The sequence below is a fragment of the Terrapene carolina genome, unplaced genomic scaffold (genome assembly GCF_002925995.2).
Source record: "Terrapene carolina triunguis isolate 2854851 unplaced genomic scaffold, T_m_triunguis-2.0 Scaffold229, whole genome shotgun sequence".
NCBI classification, from domain to species: Eukaryota; Metazoa; Chordata; order Testudines; family Emydidae; genus Terrapene; species Terrapene triunguis.
In genome coordinates this window covers 101659-128804 of record NW_020664580.1, presented here as the reverse complement: position 1 = coordinate 128804, position 27146 = coordinate 101659, and the positions used below count along the sequence as shown (strand labels likewise).

Genomic DNA, 27146 nt, shown 5'->3' with positions numbered 1-27146 from the left:
CCCCAACAGCCTAAAGACTCTGGAGTGGGGAAATGGGGGAAGAGAAATAGCTCCCTTTAAGCTGGCAGAGCGAGGGGCTTCAGATTTATCAGACACCTGCAAACCAGGGGTTAATATGAAAAATAAATCCCCTAAGCAGAGTCCAGGGTCAGCACCCTCCCCCTTCCCTGCAACTATAGACAGAGCGGGACCTGGACTTCTTACCAGAATGTTACCCTGGATCTCACTGATGCCCCTGCCTCATTTTCCTGTCACCCACCAGCTAGTATGTATCTGGTACTATTTTAAATACCAGTGTGGGAAATTTGTAGTTTGTGTGCATTGAAAAATGTTTTATTACATATCATAGGCAGTATTGTCCACATTTTGCTTCTCATTGACTGTGAGAATGCCCAGAGCAATGGTGACTCTGAATGTTAGGTTAGAAGGGAAGAGTTTACCATTCCTTTATTTTTGCTGCCATTTTTATCCTTCTGGCTTATCTTAAGCTTTCTCCTAATGGCTCCTATCTGCATGTCTGTGTGTGGCCTATTGCTGCCCTTTTTTCTATACCCCAGAGATCTGCCTTCTCCTGGAACTATTATCAGTTCTATTAATGTAATTAGGCTGCAAGATACGATGTAACAGTAAACTAGTAGCTTATTCTAATGGGAAGAGGCATAATATTCATATCACCTTATCTTAAGATACACTATTTAAATTGTGTTATGTTTATGTTACACAAACCTTTTTTAGCCCTGTCTAATTGCATGGAACTCAATGATGGAGTAGTCAGTGCAGAATTTGACCCCACTGTTTTATATTTGTAACAAAATGCTGTCGTCCAAGATAAAGATTTTTTCCTCAGACATTTTGCTTTCTCTTTTCCTTACAGGCTAAATACACTGGTCTTATTTTCTACCATGAAGGCTGGCCACTGTGCATCCATGAAAAAGTGGTAGTACAGTTAGCATCTCTTCACCGAGTCCGTCTGAAACCAGGGGATTTCTACTTACAAATTCTTCCGTCTGGGAAGCAGTCAGCAAAACTAGTTTTAAAATGCCTCTCCCGACATGGACAAGGAATGGAAGAAGTTATTGTACCTGAAACCATGTATGGATGTGTTTTCACTGCAGAATTTTTGGAAAATGTAAATTGTGAAAGGGAGAGTGTTCCCTTGCAAAGCTGCTTACTTACCACTGGCCCAGCTGTATATAGAACACCTTGGAAGAATATAGTGAATCCTATTTTTGTCCCTACAACTAAAACAATCCTGCATAATTATTCCAATAGCCCTCTCCTCGATCGGTTAATCAGCAATAATACTGATGTGAAAACAATGACACAGACCATGGAGAGCAATAGTTCACATGACAGTTCCACTTCCAATGATACTGGCTCTACTGTCATAGAAGCAACACTTACCGATAATCATGGAAACCAAGGGAGTGAAGTGTATAGTCCAGTTCATACTGCAGAGAGTAGGGCTGAATTAGAATTCCCTGGGACCCCAGCTGAGGAGAGCAAAGGAGAGTACGTAAATCTCAGCACGTTGACTAAGGACTGCCCCAGCATGATAGAGAGGGTTTTACCACAGGCCACTGAGCCTGAAATGACATCTGAAGTATTAAAAGGTGGAGCGTTATCTCCCATAATGGAGAGAAAGAACAGCATCAAAAGCATAACTTTCAGCACGGATTTGAGCAGCCCTTGTCCAAGAAGACGACAACTCAGGGATTCTTCATATTTTGAGACAAGGCGCTTGTTTAGAAAGTCATACATGGAAGCTTTGCAAAACCCAATGAATCTTGGTTCCAGCTCAGAGGAGTCAATTGTAGAAGAGGAGACTTCAGACCAGACAGTGGACTCATGTGAAGTGAATGATGACTTGAGAATCTCTGAGACCAAATCTCGTGAGAAACAAATTGAGAAGGAAGATTCTCTTGCTGATAGACTTGCACCAAAGGAGGAAACAATAGAGGTCATAAGGCCTGAAGATTGTTCACAGGCCTCAGAAAAACTGCTTATACCTCATGAAACTTTCTCAGTAGCAGATTGCAGGGCTGAACCGAGAAGGTCTCGGTCTTTAGATAGGTCACGTAAGAGTTCACATGGTAAGGATCATAGTCCAAGGTTGTTCTCAGATAGTTCAGCAAGTGCAAACCCTAAAAAGCTCTTAAATGGACATGCTTTAAGACTGGGGAAGTTGGACTCCAATGGTCATTTATTCATTACTGTGAAAAGCAACAAATGCAACAAAGAGGATGAAGGTAAATACCAAACTACAACATGGATTTTATTTTTTATAAAATCTTTAGCTTGCCTGTGTCAACATATATAAACTTTGTACATAAAATTACTTTTTTTTTTCTGCTTTCTGAGCTCAGATTTAAAGCACAAATAGCAGTGACATCATCGGTGTTTTATTATTTCTTTTGTCTTTATTTATTATTTCTTATTATTTTATTTATTATTACATCTATTTTACTACTGTTTTAATACTTTAAGTAAATTTATTTTATTTCCATTGCTTTAAGATATGCTTTTCACAATGCTTCGTATATTCTGCTTTTAAAAAAATTGATCAGAGATCAACAAAAAACCTTCTTGAAACACCTATGAAATTCTGCTCTCAGTTAATCCCATGTAATGTCTTTGGAGTCAGTTGGCGTTTTACAGATATTACCAAAAGCATAGATGCTGGGCATGTAGTGAAGGTCTGGAATTTATCCTCTATACTTTGTATTTATAGCATTAAAAACAACTCAAGTTACTTTTCATGTGGCTTGGATCAGTACAAAAAAAATCAACTACCTTTAAATGCAAATTGTCAATGGAAAAGTAAGTGTTAAATAGCTGTGAAATGCAGTCCTGAGAACACCATGAATACCACCTTTCTAATGAAACAGTCATTATCCCAGAGTAACCTTTGCCCTCCCAAACTAAGTTATCTGAGCCTGTTTTTCAAATAAGGGAAAGCGTGTGGTTAGTTATAACAAACATGGTACTGAATTACAAATAGTGTTCAACATATTTTTAATGGTTGTTGATAGACTTTTACAAGACTGCTTCTATGTAATTTAATGGCATTTAAACAACAGAGAAACTTCATAAATGTGTGATCTTTTCTCATCTGCAGCATTTCTTTGTTCTTATATTTCAGGTAATGTATTTATCAACTGTATCTTCAAACATGAATCAAGCCACAATAAAAATATAAAAATGTCAGTCAGTGGGCCAGAACATGCCATAAGCTTTTAAGTAAAATTTCCTATTGACTTTAGTATGGAGTTCTGCTTAAAAAATTGTCATGTTATGGTCAACTGATTTTAAGATTGGCAGCAGAGGTGACTGGGGTCACAGATTCAGCTTCTGGGAGTTAGAATTTTCTTTTTTCCTCGTTTAGAGTTCAGAGGTTATGCTTGCAAGTCTAAGGGAAATGCAGAAGTTGTCATTATTTATTTATTTAGAAATTGATGGGTCATTTCTAAGATAAGAATCCTCTTTAAATATTTTTTTTTGCTCAGTATCATAGCAAGACAATGGGGTTTTGCGGTATATAATTTTTATTAGCATCTTGAGCTATGCACTGGGGTGTTTTTGGAGAGGTGTTTCTGGACAGAGATTTCCACTTTCCCACTCCTCTCCCCCAGTTCCAGTTTGTGTGGTGAAAAATCTCAGGTGATTTCACAGCTTCGGAACAGGGCATTTGCCACTGGTGATTGCTAGATTCTGTTAATCTACTGATGTTGTTTTATTCTGTAATGCCATGGGTTAGCACCTAAGATAATGTCTTGAAAATTTGGAGCACAAGTACTAAAACTGGGAACACCCTTCTATCGTGTTTTTATAGTCTTTGAGTGATGAGGCTGCTGGATTTCACCAGTCGTTCTTTCAGTGAACAATTTGATGTAATTAATATCCAAATCACAGAGTGGTAGCTGTGTTAGTCTGTATCCATAAAAACAACGAGGAGTCCGGTGGCACCTTAAAGACTAACAGACTAATCTGTCTTTTAAGTGCCACCGGACTCCTCGTTGTTTCTGACAAAATCTGTATTCATGGTGACGTATATCAATGATATCATAGCTAGGATTAATGGTTTACACTAGGCTATAGAGCCATGTTCTGTAAAAACTGACAATGGTATCAAAAAGCCAAATCTTGACCTAACTTTACATTGCTGTAAGGGGCTTGCAAGCCTCTGATGACATCATAAACTGGCTCTACATCATGTCGCTTTATCCTCTGAGTGCTAGAGCCTAGTTTAGATGGGAGACCACAGAGCTGCATGACAGGTAGAGACGGAGAGCTCATGCTCCAGGGCGGTAGCAAAACTTGTGTAGCTCCAGCAGCATAGGGAGCAGGTTTAGGATGGGGTCTCTTCCATCTCATCTTCCAGTTAGTTTGGGAAGTTCCATGGGAGATTTTTTGCTACTTTCTATCTTAGTTGCTAGTGGGGCAGGAGAGTTTATCTTTGACCTGGTGGCCTTGTCTTCATTCTCTGGCTGAACAGAGCTGTCCTCATGAAGCATGGCTCATCCACTCTCTGTCTGTCTGTCTATTAGGTGGAATAGTCTCTGCTCCCCCAGGATAACAGGGCAGGACTGCCTCCCCTTGCATTTTTCCCTGGCCTACTGTTCCAATTGCTATACATGGCAGCTGGCGAAGTGGAGTCACACTTTCTGCCTTGGGAAGGGCAGACTCTTAAGTCTGGCTCCCTCAGGGTTTGCGTTTGTCCCCATGGCTGTGGAGCCTAGGTGGGGCAGCAGAGATCCTGAAGACTTCTTAGCACAGATGCAAAGATAGAGAGAGATTTAAAACTTGCTCAGCAAAGTGATTTTAATATGTTTTATGGGAAGAGAAGATTTCTACCTCCTCTCCATCAGTTGGAAGAAGGAATAGATCAGCAACCGCAGATAAAGTACTTTCAACCAGTTACATCCCAGAAAGCATTGAAATGATGCCATTATAAACTATTCTAAAATATAAACCTATGTTCCATGCCTTGCTTTCAGATTAGTGGTTCCTCTGAAAACGCAGAGCCCAATCCTGCAAGGTGCTGTGCATCCTCAGCTGACATTGCACCTAGTGAGAGTTTAGAGGGTTCAAGCACCTTGCATATTTTTCAGCTACGACGCACCCTTGGCATTAATATCCCTGCCAAGTCCTGCAGAGACAGTTGCAGCCATCTGCCAGTCCCAATGTCTCAGAACATTTCCAAATAAATAAATAACCCAAGCCAGTTCTTCAGCTGTTGTAAATCCGTGGGGCTTCATTGATGTTAATAGGGGGCTATGATGATTTATACCAGCTGAGCAACTGTCCCACGTGTATAGTTGTGTTGATTTGGCTAAAGCCATTTTCAGATATAGTTTTTTATGTTTATTTTTTTAGTAACAATAAAATGATGTATTACAGTGATAATTTTCAAGGCTATGGGAAGTACATTGGCAAAGTCAAGGGGCAAAACCCAAGTCTCCAAATTCCCAGTCCCATGCCCTAGCCCCCATACAGTTCTTCCTCTTCTTTGCAGTTGATTGGATGCCTTGCCACAGCTTCAGTTTGGCATTGAGTCAACTACACTGCCATTTGTTGCGTCATTGTGCCAAGAATGTTGTTCCGTATAATTAACTCCGTTTTACTCATTTAGCAACACCATCGTAAATACTGATTTGTATCTATAATCCTTTAGTAATATAAAGTGCCATGGGAGGATGCCAAGTACTGTGTATTTTTATAGCTTTTAACTCCTGTTTTTTCTCTCTGTTGCTGGTAATAGTCTTTCGGGTGTTTGAAAATAGCCATTTTCCAGCTGAATTTTCCTTTCCAAGTTAGCAAATTCTGATCTCTCCCTGTTTCTTGTCGATGTACCTTTTGAGTGCTGCACTGTGGGACGTAGACATGTCCAAAATGTGGGATGTCAGCCAAGGAACTTTTCTTCCGTGTTTCTTTCCTCTGCTTTCCCTTCTGTCTGTGTTTTTGTGTATATTTATTTACATGTAAAAATATGGATCATCAGAGTGGTTCTCCCGCCTAGGAAACTGGAAGAAGTTAATCAGATCCAGTGTCTCCTTACTATCTAATGTAATCTATTTATATGCCTGCCCCCATCACTGTAGTATATTACTACTGCTGCTGAGGTGCAATGCAAGCGGGCTGTGTCAACCCAATGTGGCTGTAAATCTTCCTCCTTCTGCTTGCTCCCTGTTGCTATTAAAGACTGTAAAATGGAAAGGGACATGTTTCGGTGGAAAATGGCAGCCAAACTGGGGTGACAAGACAAACCCCAGCTTGCCTGCAAGCGATCCCAGCCTCAGTGCAGGCTGGGCAACCTCACAGGAAAGAAGTAATTGCTTGATCCTGGCCATTTCCATTGGCTTTTCTTTATGGAGCCACATAAAGGAATGATAAATTAAGGGAATAACTTACTTTGTGTTAACATTAAACATTTGAAAAGTGGTCTGTCTGTGAGAGGTTAATGGAACTACATTTATGTGTGTGCGAGAAGCTTGGTGTTTGTGATGATTGAGGTTCTTTAGCCACAGAGAGCCAAAAAAAGCAAGATGCTCAGGACCATTTCAATTAGGGTTCATTTAAAAATATTTACTCTGTATAAGTCTGTAAATATTTTCTTTAAAAATGAAATGGATAATGCAGTTAATTGTTCCCTGAAGGATTAATATTGCAGGGGCTTTAGTCCTGCTTTATGTTTAAAAAGAAAAAATCTGAATGCAGTCTTGGCTATGGACTTGCTATCACCGCTTCTTTAATATTAACAATAATTTATAATTGTATAAAGAAAGACCGTATTCAGTGCTTAATTTGTAATGAAAGAGGTGCCTGGGCTCAAGCAATTATGTGCCTGGCTCAAGCAATTTTTTTTACTTTCATAACTGATACAGCAAGCCCAGAGGTGCCGGGGCTATGAACTGCCAAGCCTAGAGGTGTCGGGGCTCAGCCCTGGCAAACCTTGGCACAAATTAAGCCCTGACCATATTTGAAGGCATAAGCACAACATAGCAGAGTTGAAATTGAAATTTCCAGACTTCTGGGTGCTTTGTTTCTCAAACTTAATATGACATTAATCCCAGTGGTTTTCATTCAATTTAATATGCAAACTTTAGCATAGGCAGACTTGATAGCTACACCTATAGTTAAGGGTCACCAATTTAAAACCCTGGTTTTGGTTGCTTATAACGTTACCAAATTGTAACTGGACTGAAATTTTCCATGCTGGGTTTCTGCCTCAGGCTGAATTTTTTCCAGATGTTTCAGCTAAAGCAGTTTAGCTATTTCCAAGAACAAAGTTAGGGAAAATACATTGTTTTGTCCATATTCATTAACAAAATTATTATAACATATTGATTGACAAGCTGCAGCACCTCCATGCATCGAAGCAGTGACTTGAAATTTGGTAGAGGTAGTCACTATCATGTCAGTGATATGCCTTTTGCCATCCCTGTGAAATTTTGTTCCAAATTAGCCAAACTATAAACCTTTGAAAATTTCAGTTCCCACATGCTCAGTGCAAGTTTATTAGATGCTAGCAGCATTATTCTTGGATTATTCCATCCTTACTGAGCATGCTCAGTCCCAATACATCTCCTACTCAATTTGAGTGCTCGTGCACCATCCCACAGAGCTTGTATGCTCCAGCCAAGGGATTTTCCCTGCAATTGCTTCTCATGACTGCTAGGGGCCACTAGTTCTGGGCACAAGAGCTGAGAGCAGGGAGATTGCCTCCTGTTGGCTCTCCAGTGAGAAGGAGGAACAGCCTGACTTGACTGTCTGGGGGTGAATAGTATAATAGGGAGGCTGGAGCTGTGGTGGGTGTGGGGACAGAAACAGGGACTGGAATTGGGCGTGGGGAATAAGAGCAGAAGGGGAACAGACATAGGAACCTGGAGAGGATAGGAACAGATTGGAGCCAGGAACAAGTCAAGGCAGGGGCAGAAGGATTCTTGTGCACTGAGAGTAGCAGGGGTCCTGTGGAGAAAATACTCTGTGATCATATAATTAGACTGAATCATGCATACGCACAGGTCAAAAGGGCAACCTTCATTCTGGAATTTCCTAACTTCTGAGAGCTTAACTTTACAACTGTAATGTTCTTTTAATTTATTTTTAATATAATCTATGTATGGTTTCTGTTCTGCTTATATATGCTAATATATAAATATATGCTAATTTTTACATGTTGATAGGAAGCTACCTAAAGAGCAATTTTCAAATACACAGAAAAGCAAAAATTTTAACCAGTTGTCTTTCATTTGGCCAGATTTTCCTCAGCACTCAACAGTAATAGACTCAAGAAACAGTTTCCAGGGTGAGTGTAACACAATTACAAATGCATCTCCTGAGCTATTCCATTGTGAGAGTGAGCTGCTGCCTACAAATGCTGGAGACCTTTGCCACAGATTACCAAACCAATTACTTGAAATCAACCAGGAATTACTGCAGTCTGGAGTCATTTCTCTATGTGGTATGTAATTACAGATAACAACGTGCCTGATGATAAATGAAACATAAACACACACATGCATAGTATATTTACACAGATCTCTTAAAGATAGCCAAGATAAATTGATTGCAATAGAAAAAGTTATTTTTAGAAGATATTCGGGTCAGCTGGTATAAATTGACAACTCCATTCAATGGAGCCAAGCCAATTTACACCAGCTAGATATCTTGCCCATCAAAATCACCAGTAGAAACTTAAATACGTAGGAATGATCTTCACACTGATTAAGAAATTTTGTGATCACAATCTATATAATAAGGTAAATGCAGGGGATGGAAAATCACTGATTTTCACTTTTAAGAGTTTCTGCATTGTCGTTTTCCAGACACACACACTTCTAAATCGCACGTTCTCAGTCATGCTTTCTCAACGGCTTTTCTTTGTGTGTTTTATTTGGTTAGGAAGCCGAGACCGGGGTGGCAGAGCAGTGGTGCAAGTCTGCACAAGAAATACCATCTGGTCAAGTGAACATTCCACAAGTACAGAGCTTGCTCGTCTTCTGATGTATTTCTATAGCATTCCCAGGTATGAAGAGAGCTGGGCTGGTCATTTTTCAGGTGACACCGATGTTGCGATCACAGAGGGCTTATTATAGAGCAGTAACAGCTGGTTCTTAGTTAAGACACCAGTCCTGCAATTTACAATGCCCTGGTGGGGTGCTGTACTCACGCATAGCCCCACTGAAGTTATGTGGGTCTCTGCAAGCATCACAGACCTGTGCATTGTAAATTGCAGAATCAGGGCTTAAGTTTGCAACCAGGTTCCATTATAAACTGTCGTTTTTAGCTATTCAAAGATTTTTGGCTAGGAAAGTTGGTTTGGATGAATTGCCAGCTTTACTTGGCTGTGCTGTTGCTGCTGCTTGTTGTTTTATTGCCATTAAATAACTGTCGTTATTTGACATGTGGCTTGTCTAACATACCGTTGTGTCCTTCTGGCTCAAAAATAGCTTCTTACTATCCTATCAAATATCTGCATATTTAAATATCCTTAAAAATCCTTGCAAAAAGCTGAATTTGAACAAAATTAACTACTTAGGTGTCTAATTGTGATGGCTAGTGTGTTTGAACAGTTTGCCCTCTAGTGGCTGGTTGCAAATTAGGCACATCAGACTGGTTCTTTCATAGTGCACTGTGATGTTTGACATTGGTTTTATTTCAGCTCACATACTAGAGGCTTCTGTGCACCTCTACCTCGATATAACGCTGTCCTCGGGAGCCAAAAAATCTTACCGCGTTATAGGTGAAACTGCGTTATATCGAACTTCCTTTGATCCACCGGAGAGCGCAGCCCTGCCCCCCCGGAGCACTGCTTTACCGCGTTATATCCGAATTCGTGTTATATCGGGTCGCGTTATATCGGGGTAGAGGTGTATTTGGACCTAAAGGATTGGAGATCTAGTCCAGGCTTGTGTGGTTAATCTAGTAATGATGTTGTTTCTGTTTGCAGCAATGGTTTTTGTTGCTCCAAAGTACACAGTTGTTTTATTCACCAAAGCGCAACAATGTTTTTGAGTTGAGGGTCCTTAAAAATTACCCTACTATGGACCTACTCCAGTAGCAGCTCGCTAGTTAAGATTGTAGCCAGGTTTCAGTTCTAGTCCCTATATTCACTCCCTTTATAGCTTTTCACACAAGAAGTGGTTTTGGGATTTAATTTCAGGGTACGAAGAAATTATTTAAGTTTGAAGGGGATTTGTCAAGCCATTAATAGATGACAGAGGCTTAAAGGTTTACTTTTAAATTTTTTACACAAAATACCTGCTTTTTGAAGTCCCTCTAGGTTAAAACAGCTTAACTGTAAAACTTCAGTCTTTACATATAGTAAGATACCATTAACATCTAGGACTTAACACTATTTAAAATAACTTTTTAAAAGACTTATTTACAAAAATTGGTCTTGTTTCGTATATTGATGCACACTTTATAAAGTCCATGTGGCCTATGGGACATTGAATAAAGGAAAGGGACCTCTGTGTATCACCCCTCCACTTCACAGGACGGGGAACCTGAGGAACGGATGGCATTTCAAAGCTTTCCCATTAGGAAGAAATATCCCATAAGTTGTGCAAGGCAGTATGAGGTCAGGGCACCTAGTGATCCTGATCCTGAGATCTCCTAAGCCGCCAGTTAGAAGAAGAGGAGCAGGGGCCAGGAATATTGTGCAACTCTTCAATCTTGAAGGTTAGGGAGAGGCAGTGGAGTGGTGAGGTGAGCCAGAGACTGAAGAGCTCTTGAGATCTGTGGCCTGTGTGTGTTGAATGATGTAGATGAAGATGGACATATGGTCTGTATCTGGAAAGTATCTGTATCTGACTCAATAATGGGAGGGTGAATAGGGAAGGTATAATGTGATTTTTCATTCCGTAAAGAAAGGGTGGGTGGAGTACATTGGTCTTTTGTGCCATTGGAAAGGGGGTTATTTCTGGACTGTATATGGAGATTAATATGTGATAGGTTGTCATCCTTTGATCGTGGGTAGGTAGGATGTGGAAGGATCAAGTCTCTGCTCTGTATAGCAAGGGGAAAAGGCAAAATATAGGGGTCTCTAGGTAATAACAGGCAACTGAACTGGGGATGGTGTGTGATTGGTTCTGTTATATGTGTGTGGGAAGTTAGCATTTTGTGAGATTTCACAGTTTACATGTGAAATGCATACAGTGTAAGGGGATACGAGTTTAGAAAGGTTTCTGGTGAATAGGTTGAGACTGGGTGCTGATTATGTAGCAGTGTTAAATTTGTTTGTCGAATATGCAGTGTGATATTTTATGTTTACACTTATTTTTTAAGAGATTTTATGCACTGAGAGTGTATTTGAATATCTATGTTACTTCTTTTCAACGTTCCCTTAAGTTGAAGTTAACAAGATTTTTTGTTCCGTTAATACTTGTTAGCTTTGGACGTTTTGATAAGTTTCAAGTATAACACAACTTGTCAGTGAAACAAATACATTTTGTTAGAATAAACTGGAAAACATGTCTCTTGTTGAAATTAGTTGATTTCTTCTGTGTCACATAAATTTAACAATGCCATTCTCACTGTTGGGAATGGCAGAGCATCAAAATGCTTGGAGGATCAGCCCAGTTTGGATAGACATTCAAAAGGGTGGTGCTAAACAATTTTTTGTTTTTATTAATGAAAAGTTCCCTTGTATGCAATTAGGCCCTGCTTCAGTAAAGCACATAAGTGCATGCATAACTTTAAGCATATTGCTAAGTCTCATTGACTTCAAGTTACAAATGTGCTTAAGTGCTGTCCAGAACAGGGATGCTTTCCTGAATCTAGGCCTTAGAAATTGTATCTATATGTATTAGAATGTGTATAGCTCATGGCGGTGAAAAATGTATTAGAACTGGAATTTATAGGTTGATTCCCTGCCTGGAGTAAATTTATAGGATGATATCCCCATCCCTGGAAATGAGGAGTTACAATTTGGGAATCCTGTTGGACTTATTCTTTGCATTTACCTTTCTTCATTACTCATTCAATTTCTTTTTGGTCTTCCCTGTTGTTTTCTATAAATAGGAAAAGGTCTCTAAATTTCTGTCCTCAATTTTGTGTGCACAAATCATGTAGATAGAGTGATTTGATTTGTGTTTATAAAACTGTGCATACAATTTACAGAGATCAGGGTGAGACTGCTTTGCAAATTTGACCCTTCATGTGTAACACTGATTACATTTATTTTGTGAAAAGAATGCAGGGTGCAATCCTGTACCAGGAAACATTTCAATGACTTCTGCAGCTATTTGTGGAGTGTTTCCTGCAGCTGCTTTCAGTGTTTCTATAATTTGACTACTTTAATCTTTGATATCACAGATCTACAGTTTGACTTAGGGATATTTTTGTTGGTTTTAATAAGAATAGTTAGAGAGGGGTTTTTTTCTGCTTTTCTTTTGTCTTTGTTTGGTATCTTCAGGTATTGTGTCTACTCAGTGTATGTGCACTGGGTATAGAATGTATACTTTAGTGTCGATAATAGCCCATTAGGCTACTCTTGCTGCTCAGGCTACATATTTCCCCCTTTTTAATTTCTTGCTCTCCTCTGCTAGTGGGAACCAGGTAGGTCTCCTGTGAGGCTAGTGTCAGTCCCACTCCAATGGTCAGGTAACAGGGATGTTCAGTGATGCAACAGACTCCTTTTGAAGACTGTGTCACCTAGAGCAGTGGTCTAAATGGACAAGGATCAGGAGTTCATCTGTCACCTCTAAACTCCGATATCTCCAAACTGTAAAATATTGAAAATCACCCCAAAGTCCCAATGAAAGGATGTGCACTGATTTCAGCAGAGTTCCAAAGCAGAAGGGGAAAATGAGGTACTTGGCATTCTTCACTATATTACCTACTTTCATCACAAATTTGAGAATTAAGTTCTTTGCACAGTGCCCTCAGACTCTGTCCTGTTATATATTGTAAAATATGAATGGTGTTCCTAGTACTGTGAAGCCAGAGTTTTAATGTAAATTCAGTCATCTTTATATCTCTGAATATGAATGAGTTCACAAATTATGGGGAAACATGGGATATCAAAACCTAAGGAGAACTGCACAGACTTCATTATCCTTAGTCAAAAATAGAAGACCGTGAGGGCCCTTAGGGGTATGTCTACATTGCACCTGGGAGCAAGCCTCCCAGCCTGGTGCCATAGATTTGTGGTGGTGGTGCTCATGCTAGCGTGCTAAAAATAACTGTGTAGATGGTGCTTTGACATTGCAACTCAGGCTGGAGCTTGGGCTCTCAAGCCTGGGGGGCAGGAGGTGGGGCCTTGAGAGCCTGAGCCCCAGTGTCAAAGCAGTGTCTACACAGCTATTTTTAGAGCACCAGCATAAGTTTGTTACTCAGGCTGGGAGGTTCAGTCCCAGATGTAGTGTAGACATACGCTAGAGGTCTCACATATTATTTAAAGGGATGCGAGCCTACAGATAGTGAGTTTCATAAATGAAAACCTCATAATGTAGGTTTTTTTTCTATTCCATTTTCATCAAGAAGCATAATTTAGTCAATAGCAGCTGTAGAATCCAAGTAAAAATCCACAAGTGAATAAAGGTTTAAATTGGGTAGGAAATGTGGTGCTGTTAGGTACAAATTACTGTCATGACATTTGGGGATTTTACAAAAAGAACTTAAATAAATAAGGCTCCTACTTTCCACAATGGGGAAACCTCTGGAATGGACAAGCAGAACTTACCGAATTGTCCCTTTCACTTTCCACTGTGCAAAATTGCAAAACGTAAGACGTATTTTTCATTACGTTAAAGCAGTACAGCGCACGAGGAACACACTTGCAGTATTTCCTCAAATTTGTATCAATTGAGAAATCACATTGGCTCAGATGATTTGCTCCCATGGAAAAACCCAGAAAAAGAGGGATTGCTGGGGGGAGGGGGAGGGAGGGTCCCCAAGCCTGGCAGATCCCAGCTGAACTCACTAACATAACACCACATGTGGGACTACTCGAAGGTGTGAAGTTTCTGGTGTGTAAGCGTTCACAGGATTGGAGCCTTAGTTCTGTCATCGCCAGTGTAACTGGTTTTAACAAAAATCACTTAAAATTCAATATTTTGAAGGGTTTTTTTGAGTTTTACAGGTTCAAATGGATCAATTTTTTCATTATTTTTTCAATTTGTTTTCTAAAATTGTTTAATTAAATTAAAATGTAATCAAAATATTTGTGTGTCACAAACCTAGTTTTCAGTGGAATGAAAAATGTGATTTTTTGATTTAAAAAAAATTCACCAAAAAGTAATGAAAAATGTTGTGAAAAATGAAAATTGTTAAGAAATCAACAGTTTTTCAGTAAATCTTTTATATTTGAAAAATACCGTTTTTCAATAAAAATAAATTATTAAAGTTTCTGAGAGCTCTAATAATTGTGACACCATTTTTTAATATGGGGAAACAGATGAAATTATATCTAAGAAATTACATCTAAGTTTATAAGTAATGGACCAAATTTTAAGTCTGCTTCCTCTGCGCATGCACACATGTGTAGGATAGAGGGTGCAAATTCAAACAGTACTGTAACTTATGGAGAACTTTGTGTACAGTTTTATTTGTACAACAAAAACTGAGGATGATTGAAAATTGGCCAGATAGGAAAATTGGCAACTGTTAACTTATCTTGTAGGTCTTGTTCTGTGCCTTTATACGTACTAATAAACATAGTAAAGGTGCTTTTAAAAGTACTATTTAAATAGTGAGAATTTTGAAAAGTTTCCAAAAGTTAATATAAAATAACTAAACCTACGCAGCTTGAATTAAACATCAAAGCATTCCAAATATAAAATATAATCCTGTGATATAATTGTCTTTCTGCCCAATGTTGGACAAATAGTTCTGCTCAAAATACTTTTAAAAGAGTTCCCCTTGAATTAGTGGATATATGAGCGTCATAACTCAGGTATTAGGGGATGTTGCTGACATTTTTTTTGTATAGTTTAAAAAATACAGTACTACTGACCAGTGGTCTTCACACAACTTCCACAAGTGTATGAAGGGCCCTGTCCTACCCTAATTCAAAGCAGTGGCATATTTGGTAAATGCAGCGGGCCAGATTGTCCCTCACAATAAGCCATATATTGCTGTATCAAGGAGGCTGGATAGCTGACTGACATGTCCAGCTGAAATTTCCTGGTTTAAAGGACTCCTCAGTTGGCTAAGAAGTTCCCTGGAGCTCTCACCAGCTGGTCTAGTTTAGAGCAGCCCTGAGCAAACCAGGCCACTACAGAATAAATCCCAGGATCGGTGACCCAGAAGCATTTTCTTTGTTTGGGTGCAGATGAGAATCTAGTCTAGTATAACAACATAAGAACGGCCATACTGGGTCAGACCAAAGGTCCATCTAGCCCAGCATTCTGTCTTCCAACAGTGGCCAATGCCAGGTGCCCCAGAGGGAATGGACAAAACAGGTAGTCATCAAGTGATCCATCCCTTGTTGCCCATTCACAGCTTCTGGCGAACAGAGGTTAGGGACTCCATCCCTGCCCATCCTGGCTAATAGCCATTGATGGACCTATCCTCCATGAATTTATCTAGTTCTTTTTTGAACCCTGTTATAGTCTTGGCCTATGTTTATCTACGACTGCAGAAAAATGTCCCTCCACTTTCAAGAAAGTCTACTTTGGCACATAACTCCAGATAAATTATTTTTTCTGTGTAACAAACCCTTTTGTTTCTAATTCACAAATTTTGTATCAAACTCTACAGACTCAAAAACCAAAGAAAAATACAATTAGGCCATACTGTCCTGGGCTTGTATGTGAAGGGGACAAAGAGCAGGGATAGATGCAGTTGCGGTGCTCACAGAAGCCAAGAGATTGCTGCCTCTTTTTGCTCCAAGGGCCATACATCACCCCCTTGAGGACCATGACCCCACTCAACTTTGATCCCACACACTGCCAGATGCATTGCGGTGCATTCCCCTGTATGCCAGGGAGCTTAGGGAGGGGTTGTACCTTTCTTTGGGTCTGAGCCAAAAGCCCAGTGAAGTCATTGGAAGTCTTTAAGTTGATTCAGTGGGCTTTAGATCAGGCCTTGAGTCACAGTCCCTTCCCCCACCACTTCTTCCAGCAGTGTGGCTCTGCATCACCCTCTGCTGGGATGGTGCCTGTAACCGTGCCTCTGTGGGTCACAACTGAGAATACCAAATGCAGGACAAACTGCTGAGAAATAGGGCAGACCCACCCCAAAACTGGTGGTTATTCTCCCATAAGATATACCAAACCAGCAACAAAAGTAAACTTCTGTTTCACTACAGCGGCTAACAAGTCAGAAAAGCAGTTTCCTTAGGCATGCCAATCCTTATATCACCACCAAAACCACTAGACTTAAAGATGAATGGTTCTTTAAAAACCAATTTCATCAAATAAAAGGTTCTTCTGATCCCAAAGGACCAGCCACACAGCCAGGTCAATATATAACTCAGATCTTACCCAATAATCACGCTGTTGCCAATCTAGATATTAGATACTAAAAAAGGTTTATTTATAAAAAGAAAGAAAGGTGAGAGTTAAAATTGGTTAAAGGATTCAAATACATACAATTGCAAAGTTCTTGGTTCAGGCTTGAAGCCGTAATGGAATAAACTGCTGGCTTAAGTCAAGTCTCTGGTTGCAAAATGGAGATGTTTCCAGGGCCTTTTATAGCTTCTGCCAATTGAAGGGAATCCCATTGTTCTGACTGTGGAAAATTACAGGTAAAAGATGGTGTTTGGGGTCACATGGGCAAGTCGCATGTCCATGCATGATTTCACTTAGTCATAGCAGGAAAGTCCATTAAGCATAGATAGGCGTCTCCCATGGTCCATTGTGAGTTAAGGCTAAATATCTTGTGGGCGTTGCCCCAAGAGCAAACATTTGAAATCTAGATATAGAGCCAATACTCATAACTTCAAATACAAAAATGATTCATGTGTACAAATAGCATAATCGTATTCAGCAGATCATACCTTTTCCATAGACACCTTTCTTGACATACTTGTACAAGATTTGTTGCAATTATTTAACAGTAGTAGCAAGAATGATCTACATGGTCATATTTTAATCAGATAATGTCACAGTGCCTAATTGGACAATCTAGCTCTTACCTGTTACAGAAAAGTCGTATAGAATTTCATAGGGACAAAACCAGTAAGGTTCTACAGAACTAATTGTAAAACCTGTAGAATGTAATAGAGAATGCGGTCCTTTCTCTCAGGATGATGGAGGAAGGGAACTGCAGAAAGGATATAATTTTCTATTCACATCTATAAGATGTTTTTGCATGGGGAGGAATTAGGGCTCCTATTAAAGTGAATGGGTAGTTTACTATTGGCTTAAATGGAAGCTAGATTGAGCCCAAAATCTGTACTTCCCCACTACAGGGCATAATAAATTAATGTCTGATGGTTGTACCCACTCACATTGCAGTGAAGGTGCCTTAATGTTTAATAGTACAATTCCTTTTTTTCCCTCTGAACTTGCTTCATAACCCTGACATTCTTTGAATGTACTGTTTGCCTTGGAATGGCCCTGGCTTTTTAAAGTAATGTTTAGTTGTTCATTGTGTATATATGTCATTAATGCCTTTAAAGGTAATTGCTGTTTATACTTAGTGTAAATATATGTAACCCAATATTTAGATTATATAATTACAGCATGTAAAGATGAGTCTGGAGGATGATAAAACAGCTTTTAAACAAAATTTGAAACAACATATTTCACGTGTGCAACAGCTGAAAGGTCAAATCCTGTGCAGTTGGTCTCAGCAGAGGGGTGAATTTCACCCTTAAAGCGAGTGCAGTTAGGCCTTAGAATAGTCCCCAAAACCATAGTTACTGCTGGAAATAGCAGTGTTATTGGCTAGCGTTATGGGCTGGCACCCAAATCTGTTGAAAGTGTGTTTTAAAAGCCGAGTCACAGAGTCTATAATCTTGACTAACTGAAAAGTCGGATTGTAAGAGCACAAATGTATTGGGAATCGTACCTCCTTTTTGCCTTTTTATTTAATGCAAAAACTTTTTATGGATCTAATAATTTTCCCCAAAGCCAAGCAACTCCTACAAAGTTTAACTCCGAATAAATGTTTACATCTAGCTGATAAAACCCTCACATTAGGGAAAGCATTTCAGTTACACCAGTCTATCTGAAAAATAGGGATATTACCATTTGACATGCCAGCCCAAGGCATCAGTCTGCCATGCAATTAGTTCTTCATGAGCGGGAACTCATTTCAGCTTAGTATTACCATTCCAGATCATTTCCCGCACCCTCAGACCTTATGCAGAGAGAACCTGCCACGCAGAAATCTGCACGTTTTCATGAGAAAAGCGACCCCATCCATTTGGCTGACACCACCAGCCCTATCTCCAGACTCACAGAGAGCCTTCTCCAGGGATAGAGATCTGGACATGGATGGGGGACCAATGTCTAGGTGCATCATTACTCCCCCCCTCCATAAACCCAGAGGATATCTACTGTGGCTGTGTTATCTTAACCAAACAGCCATTCCATAAAGGGGAAACTCTGCTTTTAAAACATGTGGGGGAGGCAGAGTTCTAGATATAGTGGACAACTGGAGAGGGAGCTATGCTGGCAGGAGAATGGGAAGGGCCACAAGGAATCTAGAGACAATACAACGGCAAATTATTCATCCCTGACAGTATGATCTGGAGAAAACTCTGAGAGGGAATTTCCCCACCTCGACCTCCTACAACAGATTTTTTTAATAAGAGGGGCCGACTGTAATCATTTTCTGCATAATATACTGTCTGCTGCTTTATTTCTGACTGGAAATAAAATATATTTGTTCTAAGTGGCCCCATCATCAACCTGTTTGTTTGGATACAATTTTATAAACATTTAGTAAATACTTTTATCAAGAGGAAATGCAGCTTAGGAAATATCTGCCTTTCTGTTTCTAGGAAGGAAGTACGTGATCTGGGGCTCGTTATTTTAGTGGATGCTCGTAAGTGCCAGCCTAGTCCTGGTCTTTTCAAAGCTTTCACAGCATTACAGGTAAGTGCTAGTGGTTATGGTGCATTGTTTAAGAGCACAAAATAAAATACTAGTGTTTTTAAAAATTATTGTTATTGTTATTATTTGTATTGTGGTAGCACCTAGAGGCCCCTAATCAGGTACTGGGGTGTTGTTTTTTTGGGTGCTGTGCACACAGACAATCAAAAGATGCCTCCTGTGCCAAAGAGCTTACAGCGTTAAACTTAATACCAGTGGTAGTTCTTTCCCTTTTGAATTACTTTCTCCATTCAGCACATGGAAAAATTAATTTGTGATACACAATAGGATCATCAAAGAATCAGTTGAAAAAGTTAAAGCCAATTAGGTATAAATATAAGTAGAAGGAATAGATTTAAAATACAAAATACAAGTATGGTATATTCTTGAGAGGAGTTTAGTGCTAGTTCTACAAAAATAAGCACTGTCTGTCTGTTGACATTAAGTCCAGTTTTCTCAAACAGTAAGTAGGACTAGAGCAGCTTATTGGGAAGTTGTTATGGAGATTCACTTGCGTTTGATATTATCCAACATTCATTTTGTTAACCTGTAGTTTGGTGCACTGAGGGAAACAAACAGCAAAGTAAAAGTTACACAGAATGTCTTGACAACTGAGGCCAACTTTTCTTCTGCCTTTAATGGAGTGAATTGTTTTTGTACGCACAGTGAAACTAAAGATCTGTTAGTGCTGGTTCACTGAACAGTTCAAAAAGGAAAAGACACTAGCACAAAGGTCTTAGTATCTTCTAGTCTGATTTTCTGTTACAAGGTATTTTGACATTACAGTGACTCTAGCACATCATTATCACAACGGCCTTTTAGTGTGCTTGGCTTCCATCAGTATTCCTTTGACAAGGGTAAAGTGTTTTTTGTTCAGATCAGAATTAATCACAGTCAGAAAATGGACATTCTTCCAAAGTTCGTACATCCCAGCCTTGGTTCTGATCATGACAACAGCAAAATGAAAACATTGAAAACTCACGGAGAGAGGAGTGAAATTTTCCTGTGCAGTCTGCTTTGAGCCATAGCTGACATTTAAGGTTATACAGTGCAGGATGTAGATATGGTAATCATGTTATTCAAGGAGAAAAATAACAAAACAAGAACAAGTTGTTGTAGATGATGACTACTTTATGATTCCTCCCACCTTTTCACTCTTTCCCATCTACCCTTACAAGCCTTACATTGTAACTGCACTCAGATTAAAAAGGCACTACGCTGTCCATCTGAAATCTGATCAATTAAAAAAAGTAAAGTTACAAGTAGTTTCAGGTATTAAACCTTCTTATTCTCCTGACCATCTTTCCTAAAATGTTTTCCCCTGTCCATTTACTGTATGAAGATCCACACTAACATGAGAGGAAACTGATTGAAGCTGCAGTCCTGTAATCAGCTCCACATGGTACCTATATGAGGCCTAACTGACTAAAAAAAGGGAAACTGGAACTAACTGTTTCCAAAGTGCTGTCAGGTGCCCAAAGTAAACAAAGTAGAAGACCAGAGCAAAATGATTTTTAATCTTTAATCTTTTATGGTTCTAGTGAGAACTTGAGTATTGTAACAATAGATCAAACATTTTCAGACTTGAGGTGCAAGTACCTCCAGCTACTGCATTTACTTAACATCACCCTGTGAGTTTTACACAGCCATTTTCCCACAGCTGCAGACAGACACTAACCATATGTAGCACTTAGATCTATATAGTTGCCCTTCCTACACACAGCTGGTGCACCAAAACAGTTTAGAGAAAAAAGAAATATGCACTGGGAAAATTTCCACCAAATACTCAACTTCTTATTGTAACTGAATCTTCTAAACGGCTTGGCAACCAACTTGAAAAAAGGAAATCTACTGAATTCGCATTGTTGTAATTATTTTATTAAGCTGGCTTTAGTGTTTTCTTAAGTATATTACACATCTGAGATGTGGCAGATATGCCCTGAGGAAAAATAAGTCATCACAAGATGATGAATTGAATCCTGGAAGCAAATGAGTTTGTTTTTGGCACAGTGTTTAACAAGGTATTTGTCTCAAATGAAAGCAATGGAAATGTGGAATTAGGTAGATATAGTTTTATTATAATGAAATTAAATGTAACAGTTTGACAATTTTTCCTTTGTCAGCTCCATTTTTAGAGTTTAGAGCCCTTTTAATTTAGAGTGGGCTGAAACTTGGTCTGTGTGCTTGGGTGGAGAAGGGGTTGCCATTAACAAAAAAAATTCAATTAGTTTGGCTTTTTCCATTTTGAAGTGCACATGTAGGAGACATAACTAAAATGTGGGCTTCCAGATACTCTCTTCCCACAGGCAGGAGCAAACACTGTTGAACTTTTGAAAAACGACACAGATGAAATGCTAATTTTGCCAATCCGGAAAAGTGACCGATGTGCTTCAAATATAAATGTGGCTACTTGAGCATGTGCCATAAACATACATTGGACTCTTCATTACAGCATGCTTTGCAGCTGGTGTGATTAAAGACTTAATACATCATCAGTAGAACGGGCTCAGAGGGAGGACTGGTGGTTTTGTTGTTATCATTCTTGTCATTCTGTTTATAACATCAGTTCCCTCTTTTTAACTTACAAAATCAAAGCTATACTGTCCTAGCCTTCAGCTCACTCTTATTTCCTCCTCAGCCCAGCACTGGTTGTGACTGTGGTCATGCAGGCAGGACAGGGACTACTTGCCTAGGACCCTTCACGATGAGCCTTTAGAGGGGGTGGGAAGTGGGAAGGAGCCTGGTACCATGCACAGGGAGGTGTAAGCTGCTCCAGGAAAAGGGGACAAGTAATTTACTTTTCCCCCAGAGCAAAGGGGGAACGGAGGAGGAATTGTTCTCAGTGTTTGTTCTCTGTCTCAGGGCAGCTGCATACTGCCTCTGATTCCGGGCAGACTGTAAAATTATAATCAAGCCTCAAGTGAAATCAGAGTTAACTCTGCCACTCAGCCTGTATCGTCCCAATGTTCAGTCTTTGCATTAGAGCACATCCAATGTGTATGGCTAAGCCGTGTTTTTTGAAGTATCCTTTAAACACAGAGATGGGAAACGAGAAGGAATATTAGATAAAGATAACAAAAAATTAGAACACAGAATAGTAAAAATGAAAAAAGACAGTAACACCAATAGTACATTGTGTCATAGCAACAGAAATAATAAGTCTTTTTCGCAAGCTATGGAGTCACAATGGATATGATGACGCAGAAGCACTCCGATCAAGATTTAGGGCTAAAATATGAAGAGCTGCTTTGTACTTCTAAGTGAAGCACCAAATGGCCTAAAATTCACTGGCAAGAATGATGGATGGTAGGCAGGCAGCGAACTCACATGCTCTGCCTCCTGAAACCTCCGTTTGAATAAGAGCTGCAGAATAAGGAAGGCGTAATAGTGATATAATACCTACTTAGGGCCCTACACCATATTTATCTCCAGCACTGGGATGAATTAGGCCCTGATCCTGCACCCGCTGAAAGCAGAGGAAGCACTGATTGATTTCAATAGGGGTTGGATAGATCCCTAAATGCATAACTGATGGATTAAAAACAAATACACATGCAGTGTCTTTTGAGACCTAATACCCTCTCCAACAACCACTTTTATAAGAGAGAAAACACCATCAAAGCAATACTGCATGAAGCAAGAAATATGAATGTCATCCTTTATTAGTTAAAGTATTTAAACTTCAGCTACTGTTTGAAATGTGTATAGTTTACAACGTGATGATGGAGTCTCATGTTGATGTCGACCTATGAGGATTCAGCAAACACGACAGGTGAACACATATATGTGAGATCACACCAATGTGAGAACCACAAACACAGTTTTATATGTGCAATAGACAAGATTGACCATGATCATTGCAGGCTATTACAGCCTTATTTTGTGCTGTTCGCATTTTTAAAATAAGGCTCTTTAATGCCTTCTGGGAAAAACATAGTGTAAAGCAAGGACACATACAGCATAGGTTAGTCATTAAGAAAACATCATTGCATTTGTAGCGTAATCCAAGTTAATTTTATTGAAGAATAAAACAATGTGCTCCTGCAACAAAAAGAACAGAATTTGACCCCATAACTACATTTATTATAGGGAAAATACATTATTTAAAAATAACGATTTAAGGCTATTTCTTGACTTATGATGCTCATGTTAACCAATCAAGCTGAATTTTGAAAAACGGCAAAAAGGAAAAAAAGATTGGGAGGTTCATAATAAAGCATTTCTCTAAATTCATTTTGCTTTGCTTTCCAGAATGCAGTTCCTCACTCCATTCACAGTGTCCTGATATTGACTGAGAAGGAATCTGCATTTAGACCTGACAAAGATACTGCAATTCAGGTAACATTAAGAGGAATGTGCATGATATTTTGTAAAGTTAAATTTTGTTATGAAAAGTTACTTTGCAAAATGTGACTTCATGACATTTTATTTTGTTTAGAAGAAATTGATCTTTTGTTGTTGTTGTTTTTAAGGGGCAAATTCTGCTATTACTCACTGAATAATACATTATACTTTGAGTAGCTCCAATTCAGTAGTACTTTACTGTGCGAGTAGTGCCACTGAAATCTATATCTATCTATAACGTGCTTCTCAATGCAAATCTTATTTTAGGTACTTATGTGGGTGCCATTACCATGATGTCTGAGCACATCACAGTCATTAATGTATTTATCCTCACAACAGCCCTGTCGTGTAAGGAATGTAAGGGTGGCAGAATTTGCCCTTTTATGGCTAGACTTACTGTATAAACCAGTTTGCTGAATCGTATAAGTGGGTAGTCAGAAGTATGTTTGTGTGAATTGTGTTCTTTACAATAACATAATGACTTACTGCTGCTGTTTCTGTATTTACTATGCAGGAATTTTATAATTAAAATATTTTTAAAAATACAAAATTGATGGATGTTTGATTTAATTTAAATAATAAACTCATTTTTGCTGTTTAACTTCAGCTCCCTTTATATTCATTTCCATCAGAACAGAAGCTTGTTCTCCTGAACTTTGTATGTAGAGTTAAAATATACTATTTTCTCCCAATAAAACTCGATACCCAAAGAATTTTAAACAATGTCTCTTTTTTTCTTTGTATGTAATATTCTATTGGCATAGATGGTTGTTAGAGACAGAAGTCACTTGAGATTTTTTCCCCCTTCAATCTTATATATATTTTAATAAATATATAATAGTAACAGAAAATATTTTCTACAAATAAGATGTTGTACTTTGGGCCAGATCCTCAGCTGGTGCAAATTTGCATGGCTCCATTGACTTCCTTCCAGAAGACAGCGTATTACACATGAAGAAAATCTCAGGCCCAGTTCTTGACTTCATTAGATCTACACTCATTTATACCCACTTGAAGATCTGGTCCTCTGTCTCGAGATTCTGTAAAAGATTTTGACAACTGGTACTATGTACGTTTTTCCCAGTGGTTTGATTTATGGCATTAATACAGCTCCATTCACAATTTTTCTTTAACAGTATGAAGTCCTCACATCACTGAAGGCTCTGCAAAAGCACATTGACTCTACCCAGTTGACAGCAGAGTTTGATGGAACCTTTCTGTATAACCACCATGACTGGATGCGTTTCCGAAAGGTAAGATAGTGCTTGCAGCTCCCATTACTTGTTCTCCTCTGATTTTATTTTCCCTTTTAGAATGTTCTTGATGGAATTTAGTAACTTTTATTCCTCATAAAAATGAGAAACAAATAGTGCCAGCTAGAGTCTTGTACGCTGCATGTAGGTGGTGTTGAAACGTCCCCACACAGCTGTGCCGCTTTACTCTGTTAATCCCTGGCTAGGTCAGTCTTGGCCTCTGTTCAGCTGTGTCATGGTTGCAGGATTCAGACAGATTTCCACTCTGGATTATGTTGGAATTGCCAAACTCACTTTTTAACACATATCTGAATCATTAGGGCCAGATCCTCAACTGGTGTCCATCAGCTTAGCTATATTAAAGTCAATAACTGGCCCTGAAGTTTTCTTCATGTGCAGTACTTTGTCCTCTGGCGCTGAAGTCAATGGAGCTATGCCAGTTTATGCCAGCTGAAGGTCTGGCATCTATGGAGACTGTATATAACCACACATTCCAAATACTGACTTGGAAAACAATGATCTTATTTAAGGTTAGGCCTATTTTGATGTTTAAAAAAAAATACCTGTGTCTAAGGTCTAAATGCAGTTTTTATGCCCATTTAACTATTTCAGTTAATGGAGTAATTTTATTTTTTACTGAAATAGATCTATATACCCCTTAGTGTGAATGTAGTTATTCTGGTATAAAAGTGCCTTTTATCTGTGTAGCTTATTCCCCTTGTTAGTTTGGCTTATTCCCTTTATTCCCCTTCCCATGCAGGAATAGTTATACTGGTATAACTGCATCCACATTAGGGGGATTGTACCACTTAACTATACTGGTTTCAAACTGGTATAGTTCAAGCAGTACAAAAACTACGTGTAGACAAGCCCTTATTGTGATTGACATACAAATAACTCTTTCTGACCATCTAGGACACTTTAAGTTTAAGAAGCCAAAGCTATTTCCTGAGACTGACTTTTTGAGTGTTTTTACCTGTCATTGTGTTTTATCGCTGCAGAAACTGGAACCCTTTATTACAAACTGCAAAGAGGCCATTGTCTTTCTACAGAACTCAGTCTGTTCGCTGAACTCCAAGAGAACCCTAAGTACAGTGCAGGTAAGTATTAGCTGATGTCACAAATGCTGTGTCTTGAATTCAAAAAATTGGAAGCCTGAGGTAGCTCAGTAATATATTATGGGGGTTGTTATTAGAGAGAAGCTGAGGAGGAGATATTTGGATCCTGTCTGCATCAGGTTTAGACTAGCAGTCAGTTACGAGGTCAGAATAGGGTGTCAAGGTTTAGATCTGAAAGCACCAATGGTCCCATGAGCTGTTCTCACAAAATTTGAAACCAAGATTGTAGACATCTTGCAAGATTCATAGATTCTAGGACTGGAAGGGACCTCGAGAGGTCATCGAGTCCAGTCCCCTGCCCGCATAGCAGGACCAAATACTGTCTAGACCACCCTTCTCATAAGGTTTCTGCCATACCTGAAAAACATACCCTAGAAAATAGACCCTTTTGGTTTATTTTCAATGCAACACAAAATTATAGGGATGGGTTCAGGTATAGTCGTTCAAATTTGCATCCCTTTAATTTAAAGGAGTTTGGATTCAAGGTTCCAGTTTTGGCCCATCTCTAATTATTGTTGTTTTAATAATTTTCTGTGAAAGGTGCCAGTTTGCTAGCCCTGGAAACTGAATTCCTCTGTCTACAAAAGAAGCACGGCTTAGTCAGTGATATTACAGGCTTCCCCACACTTCCTTGCCAGAGTGCCTGAATCAACCTGAGGGGACCAAGTGTAGTGAATGAGAGAGTAGTTCAGTCTCCATAATGTTTTGGCCAAAAATTATTGCTAAAACTGGTTCAGCTCCACCAGTAGACGCAACAGGGAAATGTAGGACAAAAATTACAAGTGGGAACCAGGCATTCACAGGGTTCTGTTATTTCCCTGACCAATGTGCACATGGATTTGTTTTATAAAAGCCGTGCTAGCCAAGCTATGGTACCAACACACTATCTAAGTTTCTAGTAAAATGAGATTAATTGTCTTTCTTCTGTATAGGAGGTCAGGGACTTAATCGACAAACACAAGACAATGATGAAACTTGTTTTGGAAGATGCCTTGCTGGTAACATTAAGGCTAGAGGGTGGGACAATCCTTGCAAGACTCAGGAAAGAGGAATTCTGCAATACAGAAGACTACCGGTAGGTGCTTGCTTTGCAATAAGTGCTGCATCAGAGACCCATGTTAATCAGAGAAGGCAAAAGGGAGAGAAAGGGCTTGTCTACATGGCACTGCAGTCCAGTGTCTGTGTGTGTGTGTGGGGGGGGTGAATTGTAGAGAGCACAACATGTTAGATTAAACTGCCCCATGTAGACCCTGCTGGTGTGAACTAGAAGGCACCTAGCTGGCAGTGATGCAGTCCTATAGGAGAACTGTAACAGAGTCTCTGGCCCATCATATGAATCTGGGCTCGGCTCTCCTGTTCCCATCCAGGTGCTCCCAGTTGGGCCAGTTCAGCGCACAGGGCAGCATTTGGGGTTATAAAAGGTCAGTGAGGAGCCAGAG

General features: G+C 39.3%; 1 protein-coding gene across 1 annotated transcript in view; it reads left to right on the top strand.

Moving 5' to 3' along the window:
• PLEKHG4B (pleckstrin homology and RhoGEF domain containing G4B) overlaps window positions 1-27146 on the top strand; it is a 95478-nt gene that overhangs the window by 18752 nt on the left and 49580 nt on the right. Inside the window, exons 3-10 of the mRNA XM_029912484.1 lie at window positions 875-2249; window positions 8261-8464; window positions 8905-9028; window positions 18902-18995; window positions 23244-23330; window positions 24473-24589; window positions 25591-25689; window positions 26640-26782. Coding sequence (XP_029768344.1) covers window positions 875-2249; window positions 8261-8464; window positions 8905-9028; window positions 18902-18995; window positions 23244-23330; window positions 24473-24589; window positions 25591-25689; window positions 26640-26782 — 2243 coding nt within the window. The remainder of the gene's footprint in view (window positions 1-874; window positions 2250-8260; window positions 8465-8904; window positions 9029-18901; window positions 18996-23243; window positions 23331-24472; window positions 24590-25590; window positions 25690-26639; window positions 26783-27146) is intronic.